The following is a 21800-nucleotide window of genomic DNA, read 5'->3' as shown; positions in this document are numbered from 1 at the left end:
CTAGCTCAGTTCATCCAAATATGTCTCTCTCTCCCTCTATTTCTATCTCTCTCTGGTTTCATACACACACACATGTGCTCGTGCACAGTCCGCCTAATTGGGACAATGTTCTACTTGCCAGTTGTCACAATCCCCTCAGATGTGAACCAACCGGATCCGACTCTGGCACATGCTGCTCAGTTTTGGTGTTGTGGCTGTGCATGCGGCCCAATGCCCGTAGAGGGCGCCATTAGGTTGCACACATAGTTTACACACTACACTTTATATTAATAAACATCACGGACTAGCCTAAGACTACCATTACATGTCCTGAACCTAATATTCCCTCAACATTTTTACACAGCCTGCATAAACCATGCAGCCTTTTCTTATTGCTAAACAGTTTGTACATATTTATTTAAATTATCATATGTTTTATTGTAATATTTCTATTTTCTATAAAGTTCTTAACGGTGACAGTGGGCTACTTTGCTTTATTGTGTATTTCCTTTTAATACGTTTATGTATGCACCAACCACCAAGGCAAATTACTAAGTGTTAACGTTAGTTACTTGGCAATAAATCCTATTCTGATTATGATAAGCACATACGGCCAGACCACGCACAAGCAAACACACACGCACATACACACATCTTTCCCAGCTAGCTGTAACCGGCTAGCGAGTCTGTTGACGACTCGAGTTGACACCCTCCCCAAACCTCGGCAGCAGCTAAGCTGCACAGTCGACATGGCAAGAAAATATCGCAACAATTTCCTAAAGAAAGATGAAAATCTTCCAAGTCTTTTGGAATGAGTGAGTAGAATCGAGACTAATCATGTATTTGCCCTGATATAAACTAACGGTAGATGCTGAATATTTTGTTTTAGTCACATTTATGACGCATTGCTATGGTTAGTTGTAGCTAACACGAATGGTAGCTAACCTTAGGCTAACAAGCTAACCGCTACTAGAGGGAGGAGTATGGTTTCTGTGCTCAGTCAGAGAAGAGTATTTGAGTTAGCTGCTTCTCAAAATGTGATGGAAACACAATCTTAGTGGGATTCTGAAAACTCTGAACTCAAGTAAATAAGTGTGCCTGGTGAAATTACATGCATTTGCAAGGCATTTGGGTTGCTGGGTAGTTTCGAATGCTAGCGTTACATAATCTCGCTGTTGCAAGTCAAATGGTGTCACTGCTTCTGCTCTTTCTCTAACGTTAGCTAGCTAGCTAACGTTATCGTTTCCTTGACCAATACACGAGATACTAACTAATGTTCTTGGCAGTGTACTGGATTCATAACCACAGCTACATTCCGAATAATGACTATCATGACCTACCAATAATAACTTTTAGATTATTAAGTTGTTGTTTTGTTATTTTTAAATCAGACGACGTTTGCTCGCTAGCCACCCATAGCTTAGCTTGCTAATAGTGAGCTAACGTTACCTACAATTAGCTAGCTAACGCATCGCCTCATATTAACGTTAGATACAACATTATTGGGTGCATAACCAACCATTCAAATGATTACAGCCAAGATAGCAAACTCTTTGACCAAAAATAAAATTGTTTGTAGCCTAATGTTTTCTAACTCTATTCGCAAACATTAGCCTCATAATAAGTTAGATTGCGCAGAAGAACTCGGTTGTTAGCCTCTTCAGGACCCTTTGTCCATAGTCATAGTGGTTAGCAGCTTCTAAGTAGGCCACAAAGCAGTTGTTTTGATCCTTCTCAGACGCTTGTTTCCGCTGTATCTTACAAATATGTGCTTTATTTATTTATTTTTAGTTTTGTGTTACGGCTGAACACCGTATACCAGCGAGTAATCAAAGCCAAATAACACTTTCGATTATAGATTTATAATGTAGTAATGTATCAGTAACGTTAGTCCCACGAGAAACCTACTTTGTCATCCCACTGCCTTTAATGCATTTCTCAACTACAGATGCACTCATACACAACACAACCATGTTTTGTTAATGCACTTAGATAATGTTGAAATTATATGTGATATGATAAAAAAGGATTACATTTAGACTTGTATGCAAAATAATTTAATTCCTATTGGTGATTGGCACAATTTTAATTCTCATTGTCTTTCTCTTTTACAGTATTCATCACGCGATGTGATACAAAATCCACAATGTGTGAGGACATTTAAGAACAATTGAGTTCGGAAGAAAAATTCTTGATTCCAGTGGAATCTTTCATATATATTATTATTAGTTTTTTTCTCTGTGTTAAAGCTTAAATACATTTACACCCACTCGTCCCATCAACATATAACCATGCCAGTGCAAGCACCACAATGGACAGAGTTCCTGCTGTGCCCCATCTGCACACAGACATTTGAGGAGACTGTTCGCCGGCCCATCAGCTTGGGCTGTGGACATACTGTCTGCAAGATGTGCCTGAACAAGTTGCACCGTAAGGCCTGTCCCTTTGACCAGACAGCCATCAGCACAGACATCGAGCAGCTACCTGTCAACACAGCCCTGTTGCAGCTGGTGGGAGGCCAGGTAAGACTCCTGTTTGTGTTTATACACTTGCATGGCAATTTATGACAAAGATCCTGTGTTAATGATTTATGCAGAACCTTTGCTGATGCTAGCTTGTGATGAAGAATAACAGCTCATGGATGTGTTTGAGTAGTGGAACAGTTTGATACCATTCCTATCTTGACAGTATGATGTTTTCTTTAATAAGTGTTTATAGACTGTATTTGACTGTTACGTACTAGCTATTACATGATGCCCATAGCTTGGAGATTACTTTTATGAGTCATACAACAGTCTTTGAGCACTGACTTTAATTTTGTTGGTTTACTGAGTGCTGGCACAATCAGTGGACCTATATTTCTCTGAGGTGGTGATTGACCAACAGGGTGAGGCATAGCTAATGGTGATTTGGCTTTGTTGGCTAAGTTTCCAGGTATACACTGTATAATGTCAGTGTATCGACAATGAGCCTGTTGTGTGTCTGATATAGTCATGACTGTGATGTCTTGTCTCTTAGCTGAGTGCCTTGCATGTCTGTGCTCCTACAGATTAGTAGTATACAATGTTCAATAAAATGAATATTCCCTAATAGAAATGGAAGTTGTTGTGATAGTACTGTACCGATGTCGATATTGCGACAGTATTGTAGGGTTGACAATTGGTGCTTTCACAAAATATTTTTTACAATGAGATTTTAGATAAATAATCATCAATACTGTTGATTTAATGACTAAGTGGGTAAAAGCAAATAATAGAACAGCTAGAACAGTCTGGTAAGTTCAGAAAATTACATCACTTTACTGTAATACAGCCATTGAAACCAGGAAAAGACAACACTTACCATATTACAATATCCAAAATCTAAGACAATATCTAGTCTCATATCACAATGTCAATATAATATCGATATATTGCCCAGCCCTAATTGTCGTTCATTAAAATAATCTAATTTATCATTTGAAATGCCCAAGAGCTGCAGATTGTTTTGGTCAGTATCAAAGAAAATGGTCCAAAGTGAAGATGGTTATTTCGATTTTTTTATTTTGTTGATAGTTTCATTGGATTCCCGATGGTTATTTAAATCGGTCCATTGCAAAGTTTGGAAAGTGAGGCAGCTACAAAGCGCACAGCACAACTTAAGCATCAACATAGAAACATGATAAGAAATGATTCACTCCAGTGACTTGGCTCTATTTTAAATAGTGATTATTAGCATTGTCTGCTGGTATAAGGGCATTTCAACAAGCCACGACATGCAGAAAATGGAGTACAATGCAGTTATTCTTAAAATGTTAAATCTAAATTTTCCTGTTGATTATATGTCCTTGCTTTTACCATAGTGTAAGTAGGTCCAGGGAAAACTGCATAAGTGGAGCATACTCTAGTCGTTACTTCTCACCACACCTCTAATAGGACAATAAGGGAGTTCTTTAAAAAGAGCTTTTTAGGACAGAGGGCAGTATACATTAATATTGCCTTTATTCTAAATCTCTGGTTTTGTTTCAGTAGTATGTGCTGTTGAGTTTGTAGATGTTTGCAGCTTTAACACATTTTATACATTTTACCATTTAACTAGGTCACTTTTCTGCCAGAACATACTTGCACACTTGTACACACAAAGATGTATTTCAATATTAATTGCCACACTCAGTTGTGTTTAGCTTATTTAGCCAATACATTAGACAATTAAATGAAAATAGTGACTGTGTGGCTTGTGCTATTGCTATGGGTTGTCTTAATTATTTGCCTCTCTGTCCTGCTGCAGGTTCCTAAGGCTCAGCCAGTTGCCTTGATTACCAGTCCAGAGGACTCGCAGCATTATGAGGAGGCCCGGCAGTGTGTGGAGGAGCTGGCCCTCTACCTCAAACCTCTCAGCAACACCAGAGGTACTTAACACAAACGCATGCTTTTTACCTTTTATAGTTTGCTCTACCTTTATTATGATCTGTTGACACTCTTGCTGCCTTTAAAAGAAATGCTGGAGGTTGTTTTCAATGTGGGAAGTCCAGTACTCAATATTCTTGACATTCAAGTGGTTTAAGATGTGACAATACTGCTGCTAGGTAACTGACAATGGACATGGCCTTGTTCCCTTTTCAAAAATGGTGCGTGCGTTTTGTTTGCATGTCAGTGACAAGGAAGGAACAAGAAAAGGGTAGAAAACAAAAGTGTAATCAGTGATTTCCAAAGTGTAACATATGCTTATGTTTCAAAACATAAGCATATGTTACAAAGCATGAACTTGGAGCTGTCTGAAAATGCCCCCTTACAAAGTTGTGAATATGACATCATTAGGTTGTTTGATTAGGCTTTTTTTTGATGAAGTTTTTCCAGTTATCTGTTAATAATGGAACGTCAATAAAAATAGAAAAGCAGAACTAGTTTTTATGTAAAAATAGTATAAATACATATCTCATGCAAGTTTTCGTTAAAGTTTGTAATCGTGATTATAATTACATGGTGGAGCTAGTTTGGACAATAAAGCATGCATGTTTCATTAACAAAAATAATACTTAAAACCTAAATCTAGTTTGTTTAATTACAGAATTACAAAACTGCAGTAAATGTATTATGTACATTAGACGTACAAATTTTGAGCAATTTCCTCAATCAATCATTGGTCAAGGTAATAATTGAATATGATTGGAAGAATGAATGATTAATTGGTAGAAAACAAAAATTATTGATCCATTATTGATTAACCTTCAACGTATGTAACAAACGTATTTCTCGTTAAACATTTTTTTTTATATAATAATAATATTTTATTACATAGTTTATTAAAACAAGGAAATTGATGGTTAAGTTACTTAGAATTGCTTACAATTGCTGCAGATTCTCCCACTCCGTCTGACATAATTCAAAACATTTAGCATAGTAATTCTGTTGAACCTACAGGCTTTATTGGAGGGCAAACATTAGGGAGACATGCAGGGTGCTTAAAACAAAGCCTGGCTCATTCTTGTATCAACAAAGAAGGTTGTAGCCTACATAAATTATAGAGTGATATGTGCGTTTTGTTTAATGCAATTACCTGTTGCTAAAAGTTGTAAAAGGGGAAGTAGCCATGGTCAACTTTTTTGATGTGAGGTGCAACTACATCCTCCAAAGTGATCTCAAAGTTGATTCAGCAGCTCTCTAAAATAGTTTCAACAAAAACTAATTAAAACTAGCATTATTTATAGCTTATAAACTGGCAACTGAGTGTGTATTCCCTTGGTTTACCAGTTGTCCTGTCTAATCTCTTTCCAGGTGTGGGCCTGAGCAGCACGGCCCAGAGCATGCTGAGTCGACCCATGCAGAGGAAATTGGTAACTCTGGTCCACTGCCAGCTGGTTGAGGAGGAGGGTCGCGTTAGAGCCATGAGAGCTGCCCGCTCTCTGGGTGAGCGAACCGTCACCGAACTCATCTTGCAGCACCAGAATCCACAGCAGCTCTCCTCCAATCTGTGGGCCGCTGTGCGTGCACGAGGATGTCAGTTTCTTGGCCCAGGTAGGTTGTTTTCCATCACCTGTGAAGTGAGTCAAGCACATACCAATTTTCAGAAGAAGCAGTACGTATATCCTCTGTAAATGTTGGCATTTGGCAATCCGCTGTTACTCATTGTTTTTATGTTTTTCCTTCCCCAGCCATGCAGGAGGAAGCTCTAAAGTTGGTTCTTCTTGCTCTAGAGGATGGCTCTGCTCTGTCCAGGAAGGTGTTGGTTCTCTTTGTGGTCCAGAGACTTGAGCCACGCTTCCCTCAGGCTTCTAAGACTAGCATAGGCCATGTGGTGCAGCTCCTCTACAGGGCCTCCTGCTTCAAGGTATGTCACTGACAGAACTAGAAGAAAATTTCAAACAAGTTTTGTGGCAAATAGTGTAAGTCAAGTGGTGCCCGTTTTCTCAATTTTAGAGCAACCCTGGCTGGGCAGATACCTGAGATGTTTTTTGTTTTTTTTAATCATTGCTTATCAAACACTGTGTTTGGTGGTCATGAAGATGTTCTCTGCAAAAGAAGCCAAACAGAGTAAAAAAAACGGAAAAAAAAAAAATTCAACTCACTCTTTCCTTCTTCCTCTGTGGCTACCTAGGTGACCAAACGTGATGAAGATTCATCCCTGATGCAGCTGAAAGAGGAGTTCCGTACTTACGAGGCTCTGCGGCGCGAGCATGACTCTCAGATAGTTCAGATTGCCATGGAGGGTGGGCTGCGCATCGCACCTGACCAGTGGTCTTCTCTGTTATATGGAGATCAGTCTCACAAGTCACACATGCAGTCTATCATAGATAAGGTGTGTGAGAGAAGTAAATGTTTGCTTTTGTCTGTATCTCGTGTGTTTGTTTCAACATCATGGTACATAAAGGTATATTTCATCAGTGTTGCTAACGTGGTGACTTTCTCACTAGATTTAGCGACTTTTCAGACCCTCTTAGCGACTTCATTTCTAAAAAAGTGACTAGTAACAATTTCAGACCAATGTCAGCCAACACAACCACTAATCTTTGTGAAAATGCGATGATGTCACCAATATGCATCATATGCGTCATCTGGCAACTTTTTGTGACTTTTGGAGCTAGTGCCAGCTACTTTTATTGGAAAAGAGTTGGCAACACTGCATTGGTTATTTGTCTGTTATGCTATTCATTGTTGTTTCTTAGCTCCTATATCCTAGATAGAGAAATCCCGTCTGCCATAAACCTGGCAAAGCATTTACTCTCTTTTTTTTTTTTTTTTCTGCTTCCGGCATAGCTGCAGACCCCGGCGTCTTTTGCTCAGAGTGTCCAGGAGCTGACGATTGCCCTGCAGAGGACCGGAGACCCAGCCAACCTCAACAGGCTGCGGCCCCACCTGGAACTACTGGCCAACATTGATCCCAGTCCTGGTAAGAAACAAGCACACTTCAAGAATCTTGGTTTTGCAGTGATGTAAGGAGTAAGTCAATTACATGCAGTTTCTGGAATCCAAACTGTAACCTTTGCATCTTCTCAGCCCTCTCTCTCACACATCGTGTATTGTTCCAATATATCTTGTCTAAAAAATTGGGTTACAACGAGCAGCTGGGATGCCAGAATATGTCGGGATATGTCTTGGCCAGAGCCTAGCTGTTGCATTACAGTTTAACTGTCCATCAAAACATTGTTTTCCATGTTAGATTTCTTTGGGGGGGCTCACCAAACCTATTTTGTGTATCTGTATTTATGTTTTATGAGACAAATAACTGCCGTCAATTAAAGTATTTAGATTAAAGTCTGTTTTTCTCATCTTCTGTTTCCCCAGATGCTCCCCCTCCCACATGGGAGCAGCTTGAGAAAGGGTTGGTAGCAGTGAAAACAGTGGTGCATGGCCTGGTGGACTTCATCCAGAACCACAGCAAGAAAGGAGCTGACCCTCAACAGGTTAGTCTATCCATTGGACCACCATCTCTTGTATGTTGTTTTAATTAATCCAGGCTACACCCATGGGAAATTATAGTCCAACCACCACCATAATTTAAACAACAAATGAGGGAATATATTTTTAAAGAATGTTGTTCATCACTTGTAGAAATACACATGACAATGTTAAGGCTTGTGGTGCTGTGATGTTGTTTTGTTTTTTTGTTATTTGTTACACATCCTTATATCAACTCTGAGGTATTTGATTAAAAAATGTTGTGACAATGGATTTTGTCAGTATCACCCAGACCTAACCGTAATGTTTAATATCACCACTATTGAGTGTTAAAGGTGCTCTAAGCGATGTCACGTGATTTTTAGGCTACAGCATTTTTTGTCGCATACAGCAAACATCTCCTCACTTTTCACTAGCTGCCTGTCCCCTGAACACACTGTAAAAAAATCACGGTCTCTGTAGTCAGCCCAGGCTCCACAAATGGCAACAAAAACAAACTGCCCGCGGTGGCTGGGCTGGCTCAGTGGGTAGAGCAGGCGCACATATATTCAGAGGTTTATGCCTCGACGCAGAGGTCCAGGGTTCGAATCCGACCTGTGACGATTTCCTGCATGTCTTACCCCTCTCTCTCCCCTTTCTCACCTAGCTGTCCTGTCAAAAATTAAAGGCGGAAAAAGCCAAAAAAAAAATTCTCTTTTTTGCCAGAAAAAGTTTTACCATAATTGCACAAAAAGTTGTGTTCTCTACTTCAACAATACTTGATGTCTCTCTTTAGCCTCCTCAGCACAGCAAGTATAAGACATACATGTGTCGTGACATGAAGCAGAAGGGAGGCTGTCCTCGAGGAGCCAGCTGCACCTTTGCTCATTCTCAGGAAGAACTGGAGAAGTGAGTCTGACAAATATCAACATGTGGCGTTTAGATTAGATATTGCAGTTGAAATGAAACCATCTTCACACCACCTAGCGTTTCTTATACATTTTATACTGCATTTTATGTTTGTCAGGTATCGTAAAATGAATAAGCGTCTGGCAGCGCGCCTTCCTGGCTCAGGAGGGCTCATGCCAGATGAGGGCCTTCCTCTCGATGTAGCAGTGACCCGGAAGCCTTCACCCCTCACCAACGGTAGTGGTGGACACTCTTTGCCCCAACTCATTGCCCGTGGCACCGACACAGTCTCATATGAACTGTTGCGTAAACCCATGAAGATGGACGGAGGGAGTCCCAGTGCCCCAGGATCACCACCTGATGGGTCAGTATAACATTTTTATTAAAATAGTCAGCAGCCAAAGAACAGGGAACCTGTGCCATGAAGTCTGCAGATTTCTTTCTAATGGGCACTAGCTGATTGCACTGTGCAGGGTTAGATACATCCTGAAATTTAGTTTGGACCTGAAAATATTTTAAAATTAGAACTTGGACTCTTGAGAAATGTTGCATTCCTATAAATTAAGTTAAATTGAAATACTTGAAATTAAATTTGCAGTATTCATCGAAGAGAAGAAAATTGTATTTAAAAATATGGCCTGTTTATAAATGAAACGTTACACCCTTCACCCTTTTTTGTTAATGTATTAACCGTGAGTTGTGGTATCTCCTCGTAATACTGCATTTATGAAGACTGGAATATGCATACACATTCCAGTCAATTAGCCTTTCTTTCAGTCAACTTCCACTCAAAAACACATTTTCCATATTGTCTGTTGCTGTCCACACCTCTACCAAGTGCAAACAATAGTCAGTATTCAGTTGGTATGGGTCAGTAGTTGCTCATGGCGTGTCTGCAGAGGAGAGGGTACATATGATTGTTCAAACTATAGAATAATGTTTGAATAATGGGTTAAGGACAAAAAAAACTGTCTGCAGGTTGACAATTATTCATTGGCACATAGTTGTTGTTAACTGGCATACTTGTTTGTGACCTATTGACTATGAGCCTGTTATGTTTTCTTTAATCTGACATTTATTCCTGTAGTATGGACCCTGGGCTACCCAAACCTGGTATGCCTCTGCCACCTCATGCCATGGCCCACCAAAGGATGCCAGTGGACCACCTCTCTGGGGTGAAGCACATGCCTGTGGTAGCCAGGGGTTCACCAGTGTATACCCAGCCACCGCACCCTGAGATGTGCTATGACACCCGCCCACCACCTTCTGCTTCTCAGTATGATCCCCCACAATACCCCACAGGTAGGGCTCTTCTTTGTTTGTGACTAATGAAAATGTTTTTTACTTACATACATAATTTAGGAAAGTGATATTAATAATTGTCTATTTTTTTCTCAGGGTACCCCTACCAACAGCAACCACAGTATGTCCCCCGGGATTACATGCGTAACCCTCCTCCCCCCAGTGAGTCAGGACCCCCTTACCAGGACCCCTACCCTGGCTACGGCCCTCCAGAGCGCCCCTACCAGGCCCCTCACTCTGGTCCACCTTTCTCTTACCCTCATCCTCCACACCATGACCGAGGTCGCCACGGGACCTACACTGGCCCACCACCTCCCCCACAGCCTTACCCATCTCAGAGGGATGGCCTGGTCAGAATGAGTCCCGCACCTCTGGATATGCCCCCACCATCATCAGGACAGGCTAACTCCCTTTATCACCAGGAGCCCAGTGCCCGTGATAGATACCCTCCAGATGGCTACTATACACAGAATGCTCAGCCTCCACCCATGAGGGCTTATGGCAGGGTGAGTTTGTTTGGATTGTGCTTTAATTCTTTGTGATGCCAGCCTAGTTTCAAAACACTAAAATAAATGCTAGCAGTTCAGCAGCAATATTTCTGTGTGTGTTTCGCAGAGACCATCATATAGTGGTTCACAGCCCAGCCTGGACTACCTGCACCGACGTCGGCAGGAGCTGTTATCCCAGCTGGAGGAAAGGAAGGTCATCTCCCCTCCACCATTCGCTGCCTCCCCCGTTTCTCATCCCTTCCCCAGCGACTACCCTCCAGAGGTTAGCACTATGTGAATTTCATACATCTCTGAGACTATATCAAATCATATACATGCATTAAACTGTAAAAGTTGATACAGTTCTTGAATCTTTAAATGTAAGTACATGTAAGTATTAGTGACAGCACTCTCTCTGTTTGTTCTGTGTCTGCAGTATGGTGAGGAGAGCTCCAAAAACATGGTGAAATGCAGAGAGCCTGACTATGCAGGGCAGTACTCTCCCTGGTCTTGTGAAACCATTGGCTCCTACATTGGCACAAAGGATGCCAAACCCAAAGACGTTATGGTTCCTGGTACCATGGACATGATGGTGAGTTCAGATGGATAACTCTGTTTTTAACCATATCAGTATTTGGGTTGGAAATATGATGCATTGTGGTTCTTTCTTTAATCAATCAGCATTGATGCACAAAACCTGAAGGGGACTATAAACTTAATGACTAAGCGATTGAGGTGATGTTAATAATTGCAAGCTAACTTATTTGATTAGGTTTGTTTGACCAAGGGTAATTCACCAAAAAGAAACACAAGAAAGTGTTTGTGAAGTAAAGAAAGAAACATGTTGCCCCCTTAGCCTCTTCCTCAGATCTCTCCATATCCTAACCCATACTCACTGTACCCTGTGACTGACAGAATGCCGAGGCTAAGGGTCTGAGGGAACCGTCGCTGGAGGCTCCTCGGAGGGGTGCGGAAGTCAAAGACGATGACCCTATTATCCCATTTGGCCCCCAGCCTACTGTGTCGCGCTTCGGTGCCATCTCCCGCACCTCAAAGATGGGCTACCAGACCGCAGGCCCTGTGCAGGCTATGGCCTCCACGCCCCAGAACCCAAGCTCTAAACATATGGCCATGTCGGGTAAGAAACAACATATTAATGTATAAACCTATTAATATCGAGAGTTTGATCTTCGTCTTCTCGTGTCAAAAAGCATGATAAGTCAAATTTGAAATGTGAAAAGTGTTAGTTACTGCAGTACAAATTCAAAATACTGGAGAGAGTCGTCTCCCCATACTCCAGGCTAAAACCGCAGCATCCACAACAATGTTGCTAGACGCTTGTCTCTCATAACCAGACATACTTCACAGCACAGCGGAGTAGCTAACGTTAGATGCTGGCTATCAGGGCATGGCATTAACACCCGCCAAATGCGGGTGAATTTTGCAATTGGCGGGTAACACTGTCAATCTACCTGCCACATTGGCAGGTGGCCAATGAGAATTGAGTGATTCAGAAGCATAACTAAACAAAATCGGTAGGCAGGGTACACGGTTGCTTACGGGCCTAGTCCAATCAGGGGCCCGCATCACTGGAAGACATTGATTGACAGCCGGGGCCCCCTATCGCATTTTCATTACTCACACAATCCCAGCAGTCCCACGTGCAGCCACTGACCAAGCGGGAGTGAGAACGGGTCAAATTAATTTCCTTGTTTCTGTTATGAAGGCGAGATGTGTGTGACTTGAACATCTCACATTTACCAAAAAAACGAACAGCGAAAGACCGTGCAAAACATTTCAGACCGTCCTGCCAACATGTATACATTGTAACATCAATGTACGCTGTAACGATTTTTCACTCTTAAGTCAGCGGCTGCTGTTTCAATACTGTCGGCTGTCTGCAGCGGGCGGGGCTGTTGCTCCGTTCCCCCCGCGACTGACGCGCACACACAATCACACACGGTGGATGCAGGAAAAAACGCAGATGAGATGTACAGTTTGACCTAAATTGAGAACAGCTACGCTCGTTATTGTAAGTGCAATGATAAGTTAAAGTCCAATAAGTACTTAATTAAACTGTATGAATGTGTGTCCCAGGCCAGAATAAGAAATTAACTAACAATGTCAAGATCAACAAGCCACTGACAATGACACATATGTTCATATTTGATTCATTCAATAAATTATTATTTTGTCTTAAATCCACCAGCCGTTTTCATATTATACCAACATTTGCAGTATCTTGAGCCTTTTTGGTAAGGTTCCTAGGAAATCTCAGCCCAGAGTAATTAATTAATAGTAATAATTATTATTCCACCCAAAACAAGTTTCCTTTTTATTTATTTTTAAGAACTATACAAAAAAACAAAACTTTTTTGCAACAACTCATGTGTTATGTTGCGCATTCACCAGTGTTTTTTTGTTGTTGTTGTGGTGCGCGTAGGCTACTCCTGATTTTGTCAGTCATCTCATCTCTTATATGCAGTGGCGTAACGAGCCAACACCGGGCCCCTATGCAGGATTATCAAGGCGGGCCCCCCTACTACAGCACGTGATGACAGCGCAATATCCACGAGTAGGCTACCATGAATAGGACAGGATAGGATCATAGAGACACAGCAATTCCTGTTTTTCACCTTTTATGAGGCAAAAAAAACAAACTGGCTGGTAAAAAGTCACTGTGGCAGGAGGATTTAAAAATCCACCTGCCACACTGGCTGGTGGTCAAAAAAGTTAACTTCATGCCTTGCTGGCTATATTGTCAGTCATCAAAGCCTGTGCTCACGCAGAGCTCTGTACCCAGCTGACAGGCACACTTTTTCGGCTTAGAATTATGGTAGGAACCGTTAAAAACACAACAACCTCGCCGTCCTCTCCACTCGATGGACAGACACACTTACTAGACTTAGAATTACAGTGAGAACTGCTAAACACACTGCAAACTCACTGTCCTCTCTTCCCAATGTACAGCCCCCCTCTCTTGGCTTAAGATAACTCACCGTTGTCGGTTACAGCCGCTGAACAGGCTACACGTTGTAAATAGCCGTGGCCCGTTTGCCTGGTCCTCCGGTAATGTTAGCAGTTAGCAGGGTTAGCATGGCGGCGTTAGCCAGGACCAGTCGGGATCACTTTGCTGTCAAATACATCTGTAATATTTACCCAGGTTTTGTTACGTCTCTGGTCACGCAACTGTTTGACAAACGGAAATTTCAAAAGGAGAAAATACTGCCCATTTTTGGATTTATTACAGTAAATATATTACATATTGGACCTTTAACCTATTCATATAAAACTGTACTCATTTTGTCCACACTGACCACTCCTACCTCTTAAACCAAACTTTTGTAACATGTCTATTTCACATAACTGTGGTTTTTAATCATTACAGTTTGCTATGAAAACATCTCTGACAACCATTTTACTACCTCAGCAGAATACACATATGGGAGCCATGGAGGATGGGGTGGAGCTTCATACCCCTCCCACCAGACTGCCTCCTCCTCTCAGGGACATTTCAGTGAACGGTGAGGCCTGCGCTTGTTTTCCTGTCATCTTTTTAATATTCATATGATGATCATAGTTATCACGCTTCAAGGAAAATATCAGAAATGCATGTATGAAAGCTCTTGACTTATAGAGATAATTGCAAAGCAGTTGTGTTCATGTCTTACTGTATTTCACCCTTACAGCCTACCTATGGCAGCCCCAGACAGAGAACAGTTAAAGATTGAGCTGCAACAGGTCAACCAGCAGATCAACCAACAGACCCAAATGCGAAGCATGGAGGTGTGTATGCTCTCTAAATAACAAGTGGACCTAGGGAGGTCTGGAAAGTACAGGAATTGATTTGATAAATTCTACAAGATTTTGAAATGTGAAATTGAAAGTGTAGAAATTGTTTTTAAATTCCAGAGGAGATGACTTCATGTTTTAAGTATTTATATCTGCTATCACTTTACATAATTGATGTGTTGACGACATGGGTGCAAGAGCTCCGTCTACAGGTGGCACTTTGTCGCGCAACCTGGACACCAGTAAAAAAAAAAAAAAAAAAGTCCAGTCAAAATAAAAGCGGTTGCCAATCATGCTGCCTAGTCACTGTCAGAATATTAGCAACACTGAATTATCAAAAACAGGTTTTCCATTTCACACTGCACTTCTTCTGAGTATTGCCAGAAATTTCCAAATTGCACAATCATCCTCTTCACTTCCTGCCTCGCCATTACAGGCTGCCAGTAACTCTTTGCTGCTGCAGAGGGAGGCCAGTGCATTGGCAGGCCAGCCTGGGCAGCCCAGCCAGAGCCAGGTGTCAGTAGCTCAGCAGCAGGCCAAGTGGCCAGCAGGGGGAGCAAGTACAACAGCAGTCTCCAGTGAACAGCTAAGCATGGAGCTCCACCAGGTGGAGAGAGAGATTGGCAAGAGGACCCGTGAGATGGCTTTGGTAAGGGGGGTGGGCTGTTGAGCAACAAAAATGGATGCAACAGTCTAACCATGTATGCTGAGAGAAGTTGGGATATGGGGGGGGAATTATTGATTTAAAAAAAAAATGTCCTGTGATGATTGGAGGAGGGGATACTTCAGAACATCCCACTGGGGCCCCAACAAAATTGATACTCCATGTATTACATCACAATCTCTGGACAATGCACAGGGTCATTTAATTTTCTTTTTAAGAATCCCTTTAGCTTCTCCGGTGGCGGCTGTGGCAGCACCATTAGTCTAAACCCTTGATGTTCAACTTCCGGGATTGCTCTCGTGCAGCAGCAAATTCCGCCGGATGCATGTATTTTCCGTTTCCTTCCGCTTTCTTTGTGTTGGAATTTTAATTTCGGTGGATTAATGAGGACTATTATTGACTGCTTCTTAGATTGCTGCATGGTAACTTGAGACAGCTAGCTAGACTATCTGTCCAATCTGAGTTTTCTCTCGCACGACTATTTTGCAGCGGCTCTGTGCAGAGCTTAGCACCGCCCATGACGATTCTGATTGGTTTAAAGAAATGCCAATAAACCAGAGCACGTTTTCCTCCCATCCCCGAATGCTATGTAGAGTAGCCAGACCCTCCTTCAGCGTGCTTTGGAGGAGGGTCTGGCAAAGTGAGATTATACCACCATACACCTTGTTATGCCACTAGGACAAGTGCTATATAATAGTTGTCGTTATCTGGGCCATGGCTCAAGTCTTAAAAGATAGTGACTGATTAGAATTCAGTTGGATCAAATAAGCACGATGTTTTGTCAAAAACAGTAACTTGGTGTCTTTTCAGCAACTAAGTATGTTTTGTCCATCTCCAAACCAGGAAAACCAAGTAGCCCATGATGTACAGCAGTACAAGATGAAGACAGCAGAGAATGGACAACCAGAGCACAAAACTCAGCTGGAAGAAATCTCCCTGGCTCTTGGGTGGGTAAACGCGTACTTGAACATAAATATGTGTATATTCCCTTTCATCATAAGCCTGACCACTTCCCAGTATTACTTGTTCTCACTTGTTTGTTTGTTTTCTCTGTCCTTAATTCAGCGAGGTGTCAAATGGCTCCAGCAGTCTGCAAGAAAGTGCAGTGGGCGGGTCCATGCTGTCACTGACCAATAAGACGTCTGCGATGAGCCTGTGCTCTGATCCAGGTGCCACTGGGTCAGAAATGCAGAAGAATGGCGTCGTCCATTCCTGCTCTTAGGCAGTACACACACACACACACACACACAGACACATGCATACACACATGCACACACTCAAGATGCTCAATTGAAAAGCATGCACAGGCACACATACATCCATTCTATTTAGAAGATGAGCAGTATCTGCCGTGATATGAATTTTCTTTCTTTTTGTTCTGTGAATGAGCTTTTTTTAATGACTTTCCTTGCCTGGAAACCAGAGCATATGATAACATTTCTTGTGTGTGTTTAATTATTTTCTTTTCTTTTTTGTACTGGGATTATAAATTAACAAGGCTCACAATAGATATATCAGGAAGAGAAAATGGTGGTGATGTTGACAGTTGTACTGGTAATTTCGTTCAAAAAGGATAGGCCTATTTCATCCTTAATAAACACAAAAAAAACAGTCAAGTGTTTGATCGATCCTCTCCAGATAAGATTTTTGATTTAGTTGTACCAGCATACATGGAGATGAACGGTTAGATACAGAGGAGCAGATTAACAAGCACTTTCACATGCACTCTGAGGAACTTTTCTTGCAATCTGGCGCTCTATGAAGGTATTGTAGGAAGCGGCAGAAGTGTGTCACTTGGTTCTCAACCCCAGAATCGTAAAAAAAAAGTGGTTGCCCAGATGTAGATGGTCTGAGGAGGGAAAACCAGTACAATATTTCACCAGTATTCAGCTGAAATGGAGATGCAAGGTGTTTCAGAAATCACTTTGCACCACATGCACGTCCTCACCTGCCACAAGAAGTATGATTTTATTAGTGCATTTTATGAACACATCATATGTCTGTTTCATACTTGAAAGCAGTATATTATATATTTAATTGAAGCATTCTGTTTTAAAGATTGCAACAAGTGTTTTTGATAATAAGCTTTCCACGTTTTCTATAAGGGAATCTACTATGTGCTTCTCTTGGTTGTGATGTGACCTAATGTGGTTTGGTTACAATGCCTTTCGCCTGTGCTCCTTTAGGCTGCATTCAGTCCGATTGCGTTGTGAGATTTTTCACAGCATGCTCAAAAATGTAGATTTTTTTGGGGTGAATGCACGTGATCAGGCTGAGAGAAAGTACATCTTTCTGCCTCAGGAGTCAGGCAAGTATCTTTATAACATAGGGTAAATAAGGATTTCCCTCCTCAGAGCTTCTCGTCTCGCCACACAAAAGGCCTCCCCATTGGGATTATCTTGTCATTTGTTCTCCTAACTTCTATGAAGTTGCCTTCCCTTGTGTTTTTTTTTTGTTCAGTTTTATCTTTTCATGCTTTACGTTGTTACGATTTGGGGTGTGTGGCTTACCTAGTGAAGGCTTTATAGAGCTTAGCTGAAAGCGTGTCCTCAGTCATGAAATGGTTGAATTTCAAGTAAAACTCAGACTTAAGGGTAACTGTGGTAGCATTTTTAGCTACACAGTACATTTGAAATCATGTTTACAGCTGAGGACATTAGTGTTGGTCACTGAGGGGTGAACAAAACAAACGCAAATAGCAGATTTGGTGAGTTTGTTTATATCGCATTGAGTATATTTAAGCATCTATATTGGCGAGTATTACAATATTCTGTTTAGTATCACATTTTCCTTTTCACACCTTGATGTCATCATCACCACCATTACCACTGTTATTGCTCTTCCTCCATCATGTAAATTGTTTACTGCTAATGCTCAACATGGAGCTCTTTGCCTTTTGTAAACAATTGGCATGATTGGCTCCAGTTTTACAGCTCTGCTGAGGACGAGCGAGTCCTTGTGTTTGAACGGTTGGATAGAGGAGACGCTCTGGGTCAAGTCATTTACGTTTAACGTCGAGCCTTCGTTTTGGTCAGACGAGGGGTACTGAGAAACTGACAGTTTGACAAATCCCTGATAAACGATGAGTTATAAATAAAGACACAAATGTTTTGTGTCTCTCATCTGGGTTGTTTGATGGGCATCTCTTTCAATTTGTCAGCGCCGTGATAGTGGATGTTTGGGTTTTTCTCTTCTTTTTTTTAATTTTTCCTACCACACTTCAAGCCTCTGGCTGCTCCTTGCTACATTTATTGTTTAGGTACACAGCTCACTTATACATATGAGTATGTATACATACATTAATATACTAAAGCACTATTAATGTGCCACCTTTTATTTTACTCGCTCAGCATTTATATTAAATGATCTCTACTTAGAATCAGCAAAATGTTTTTGTTTCTTTTCGTTTGACTTGTTTTCTGTCCACTGGTTGCCAACACAGACTTTATCCTTTCCCAGACGAAGGACTTCTGTGCGCATTGATGTGTGTTCACTTAATCTTTTGTGTTCAAACAAAGATGTTCTTTATAGACTATGCTTCCGAAGACAAATTTATGGAGACGTTTGTGTGTGATAGATTGTATTGTAGAAAATGTACCCTACGTTCCCCCCCCCCCCCGCCCCTCTCAGAGTGTGCTGTACTGGGTGATAGTTCTGAGGTATTAGAAAAGTGTTGGGTTTTTTTCCCACCCCTGCCCCCAAGAGGATATTCAGGAAGTCTCTGATGATAGGTTGGCCTTAAATCCTCTGGCAATGCTCCTTTACATTGTCCGCTATGGGAGCACGAGGTGATCTCAAAAATACTAATTGGCATGATACAGAGTCATACAGATGGACTCTACTGTAGTAGATCTCCCCCCCCCCCTTCCCTTTTGAAAATGTCATGTAAAACAGCAACATGCAATAATGCAAATCTGTCCAGATTTGAAGCAAAATGTGTTTTATTAATTTTTTTTTCTAAGGAAATGTTGACGTAGCTTGGTTTGTAGTTCTTTTCTCTATCTCTTGTTTTCTGTTTCTGCAATAGTTGAGTGAATTTACTGACCTGCAAGTCTTACAGTCTTTAATGCATCATCTGACCTGATGTGTAGTCAACAGCTAAGAGTATGACAGTTACACACTAGTTTGGTTCTTCTTTGTCAAGTATTCACAAGAAATCGGCCCACCAGCTTAATTCTGCTGTAATGTCATGAATTGGCAACACATGGTGTTAATTTAATATCACTCTCTCTTAAGTGCAAGTCAACCAAAACTATCAATGCTGATTCTACCTGATAGGTCCCTGCAGGTCAGAATGAGCCGAAAATGGCTTTAGCTTAGCAGAACTGACATACAAGGTTGCATGGGGTGGTTTACTATGTAGTAAATAGCAAAGATGTTCATTTCAATCTCCTGTGTGTTTTTGTTTCTGAGTGGAACTGCTGCCTCTGCCCCTCATTTACATAACCAGTTAACCCCTCCACTCCCACCCTTGACCACTGAACTCTGTTACTGCTGTTTGAGGCTCACATTTTATTCCCTGACTTTCTGGGGAAATTCGCAAATGGCTATTTTATATGATTACTCCCTTGTAAAATATCTCTTAAATTAAGGTACAGGTTTGATTTCAGCAAGAAAAAAGAAGTTTTTATATGTATATTATACTCCATTAAGGAATGTCTAGAATTATCTTCCTCCAATGTGGATGTAGCCATTATTACGCCATTTTATGACTTTGTAAGAGAATTCACTGTGTGAAAATTGGTTTGCATTTTTGTATAATACAATCTGCTTTTTTTTTCGTTTGATACGAGAGGGAGGTCAAACTGGAAGTTTGAAGAGAGGAAAAAAAAAAAAATGAACCTGTGAAATTGAGAAAACAAAGTGTAACTTATGTACAACAGTGATTCTAAGCTGAGGGGAAAGGATTAAATGATATTGCTAACTCGGGATGTTTGTGTCATTGTTTAAATTTTTAACAGAGATCAAGAAACTTAAGCTCTAGTTGAACATGTCTTTTTATTCCCCCTGACCTCCAGCCACTTTTTGTATTAGAGTAAAGTATGTTTTGGGTCAGTGCACCTTGATAACATTGGCGTGGTGAAGTTGCAACACATTTAACTTATTTAACCAGAAGAAGTTTCTGCTGCTGATATTAAGTGACTTATCAATGAGTAATGTTTGTGTACATTGTTACCACATCATGGACTGAAAAAACATCACACGCATACATCATATAAATTTGGCAAAACGAATTCAATCAACCAATTATTTTCTTCTGTCAATAGGAACAATCTCAAATCATACCGAGCATTGACAAACTGCAACATCTAACCAGGTACCAGGATCCGAATGTACCCACCTCGTGGAGCTTTTGCGTCTGATGATTGCTCTGCATAATGTGCCCGCCACTAAACCGAATCAAAACTGGTTTAGGAACACCAGGATGATGCCAAATGTCTTTTATTGACTTTCCCATTCTAAACATTACTAAAATATATGGAAATATCTGTGCAGAAAGAACAGCAGAATATCACCCACTATAGGGTTCAGAACTGAAGTGACAGGATTTCAAGAAGCATTGAAGCAGTTCGGGAAAGGGTGTCATTACTCCTCCTAAGGGCCTTAATATTTATACACTGATCGGCGTGTGTTATTTTAACCACCACTAGTAAGTCGAACTATTTTTTTTTAAATAGTGTGAAAGACTTAATAAATGTGAAATGTGTCTGAAACACTACTGTGACACTGGTGTAACAGGATCTTCACCCTAAGGGTTTTGAGGGGGACTGTTTGTTCTCTCTGTCTTCAGCTTACATGCACCTGTGAGCATGTTTAAGTGAAGATCTTCCATTAAATTACAAATGTACAGTATTGACATAAAATCACCTATACATACACTGACTGCCTGGTTTAAATATCTCTCTCTCCCTCTCCTATATATATTTTAGAGGATATACAAAAACAAAAAGATGTATTTTGTTTACACCTGATGAGAACAGAATTGTGGGTCACCTTTAGTCTAATGTAAAGCCCGCACTGCCCAACTCCCCTTAAATAGTTAGCAAATAAGCCTTGGCTTAAGCATATTCCGTTTCCGGTTAAGCTACTGTGGCAAATTGTGGAAATTAATTGTTTCTTTCATGTATGTTAACCAAAATAAAATGATTCATCATCAAATCATCTGTTACCACTGGTTGAGTTTAGGTGCAGCCATTGCTGTACAAAGGAGGGAGAACATCAGAGAAATGCAACTGTTGAATTGACAGGAGGCACTTTGCTGAGCAGAGCTTTTTCATGCCTCTCCTAAACCTGTTGATCCGTGTTTATTTAGGTTAGTGTTTGTTGAGACCTGCCTTACCTTCTCCCATATAATACTGTACTAGACAACCCTCTCTAACTTTGGTGCTGGAAACTCATGCACTATATTTAAGTACAAATTAAGCTTTTTACTCAAGCACTTCCCATTGTAATGGAGTATATGACATTGTATTTTCACACTGTGGTATATTATTACTTCTACTTAAAGGAATAGTTCAGTATTTGAGAAAACAGGCTTATTTGCTTTTTTTTCTGAGAGTAAGATTATAAGATCTGTCCCACTCTCATGTTTGCACTGTAACAGCCAGGCTAAGCTGTTTCCCTGTTTCTTAGCCAGGCTAAGCAGCTGCTGCAACTTCATATTTACCATACAGACATGAGAGCGGTATCAATTTCCTCATCCAACTCTCAGCAAAGAATGCAAAAAAAAAAGTGTAATTTCCAAAATGTGGAACTAATACTACTTTAAGTAAATCCTCTGAATACGTCTTCCACCACTGACGCTCAGTAATA

At 40.9% G+C, this 21800-nt stretch overlaps 1 protein-coding gene across 3 annotated transcripts; it reads left to right on the top strand.

The window, feature by feature from the left end:
• The first annotated feature begins 669 nt into the window (after nt 1–669).
• Nucleotides 670–19916, top strand: rc3h1b (ring finger and CCCH-type domains 1b). Of its 3 annotated transcripts, none has more exons than XM_078263739.1 (20): nt 670–794; nt 2094–2501; nt 4246–4366; nt 5733–5972; nt 6110–6285; nt 6553–6753; nt 7212–7344; nt 7740–7858; nt 8629–8741; nt 8860–9105; nt 9829–10043; nt 10140–10549; nt 10659–10814; nt 10968–11123; nt 11447–11669; nt 13962–14055; nt 14221–14317; nt 14760–14972; nt 15831–15934; nt 16053–19916. In XM_078263739.1, the coding sequence occupies exons 2-20, from the start codon at nt 2271–2273 to the stop codon at nt 16207–16209; spliced, it is 3405 nt and encodes a 1134-aa protein (XP_078119865.1). In that variant the 5' UTR covers nt 670–794; nt 2094–2270; the 3' UTR covers nt 16210–19916. The 3 variants fall into 3 exon arrangements, with proteins under 3 accessions (XP_078119865.1, XP_078119868.1, XP_078119867.1); XM_078263741.1 differs by having other exon boundaries at nt 671–794; nt 13965–14055; XM_078263742.1 differs by lacking the exon at nt 14760–14972.
• Nucleotides 19917–21800: the final 1884 nt, after the last annotated feature.

This window comes from Sander vitreus, chromosome 12 (genome assembly GCF_031162955.1).
Source record: "Sander vitreus isolate 19-12246 chromosome 12, sanVit1, whole genome shotgun sequence".
Lineage (NCBI taxonomy): Eukaryota > Metazoa > Chordata > Actinopteri > Perciformes > Percidae > Sander > Sander vitreus.
Note: the sequence above shows the minus strand (reverse complement) of the source record. Positions and strands in the feature narration are given on the sequence as shown.

Excerpts from the sequence above, each read along its gene's own strand:
- rc3h1b (XM_078263739.1), top strand. The coding sequence starts at position 2,271 with ATGCCAGTGCAAGCACCACAATGGACAGAGTTCCTGCTGTGCCCCATC. Across the intron at positions 7,859-8,628 it reads AAGGAGCTGACCCTCAACAG|CCTCCTCAGCACAGCAAGTA; the intron begins GTTAGTCTATCC and ends GTCTCTCTTTAG. Across the intron at positions 14,056-14,220 it reads CAGGGACATTTCAGTGAACG|CCTACCTATGGCAGCCCCAG; the intron begins GTGAGGCCTGCG and ends TCACCCTTACAG.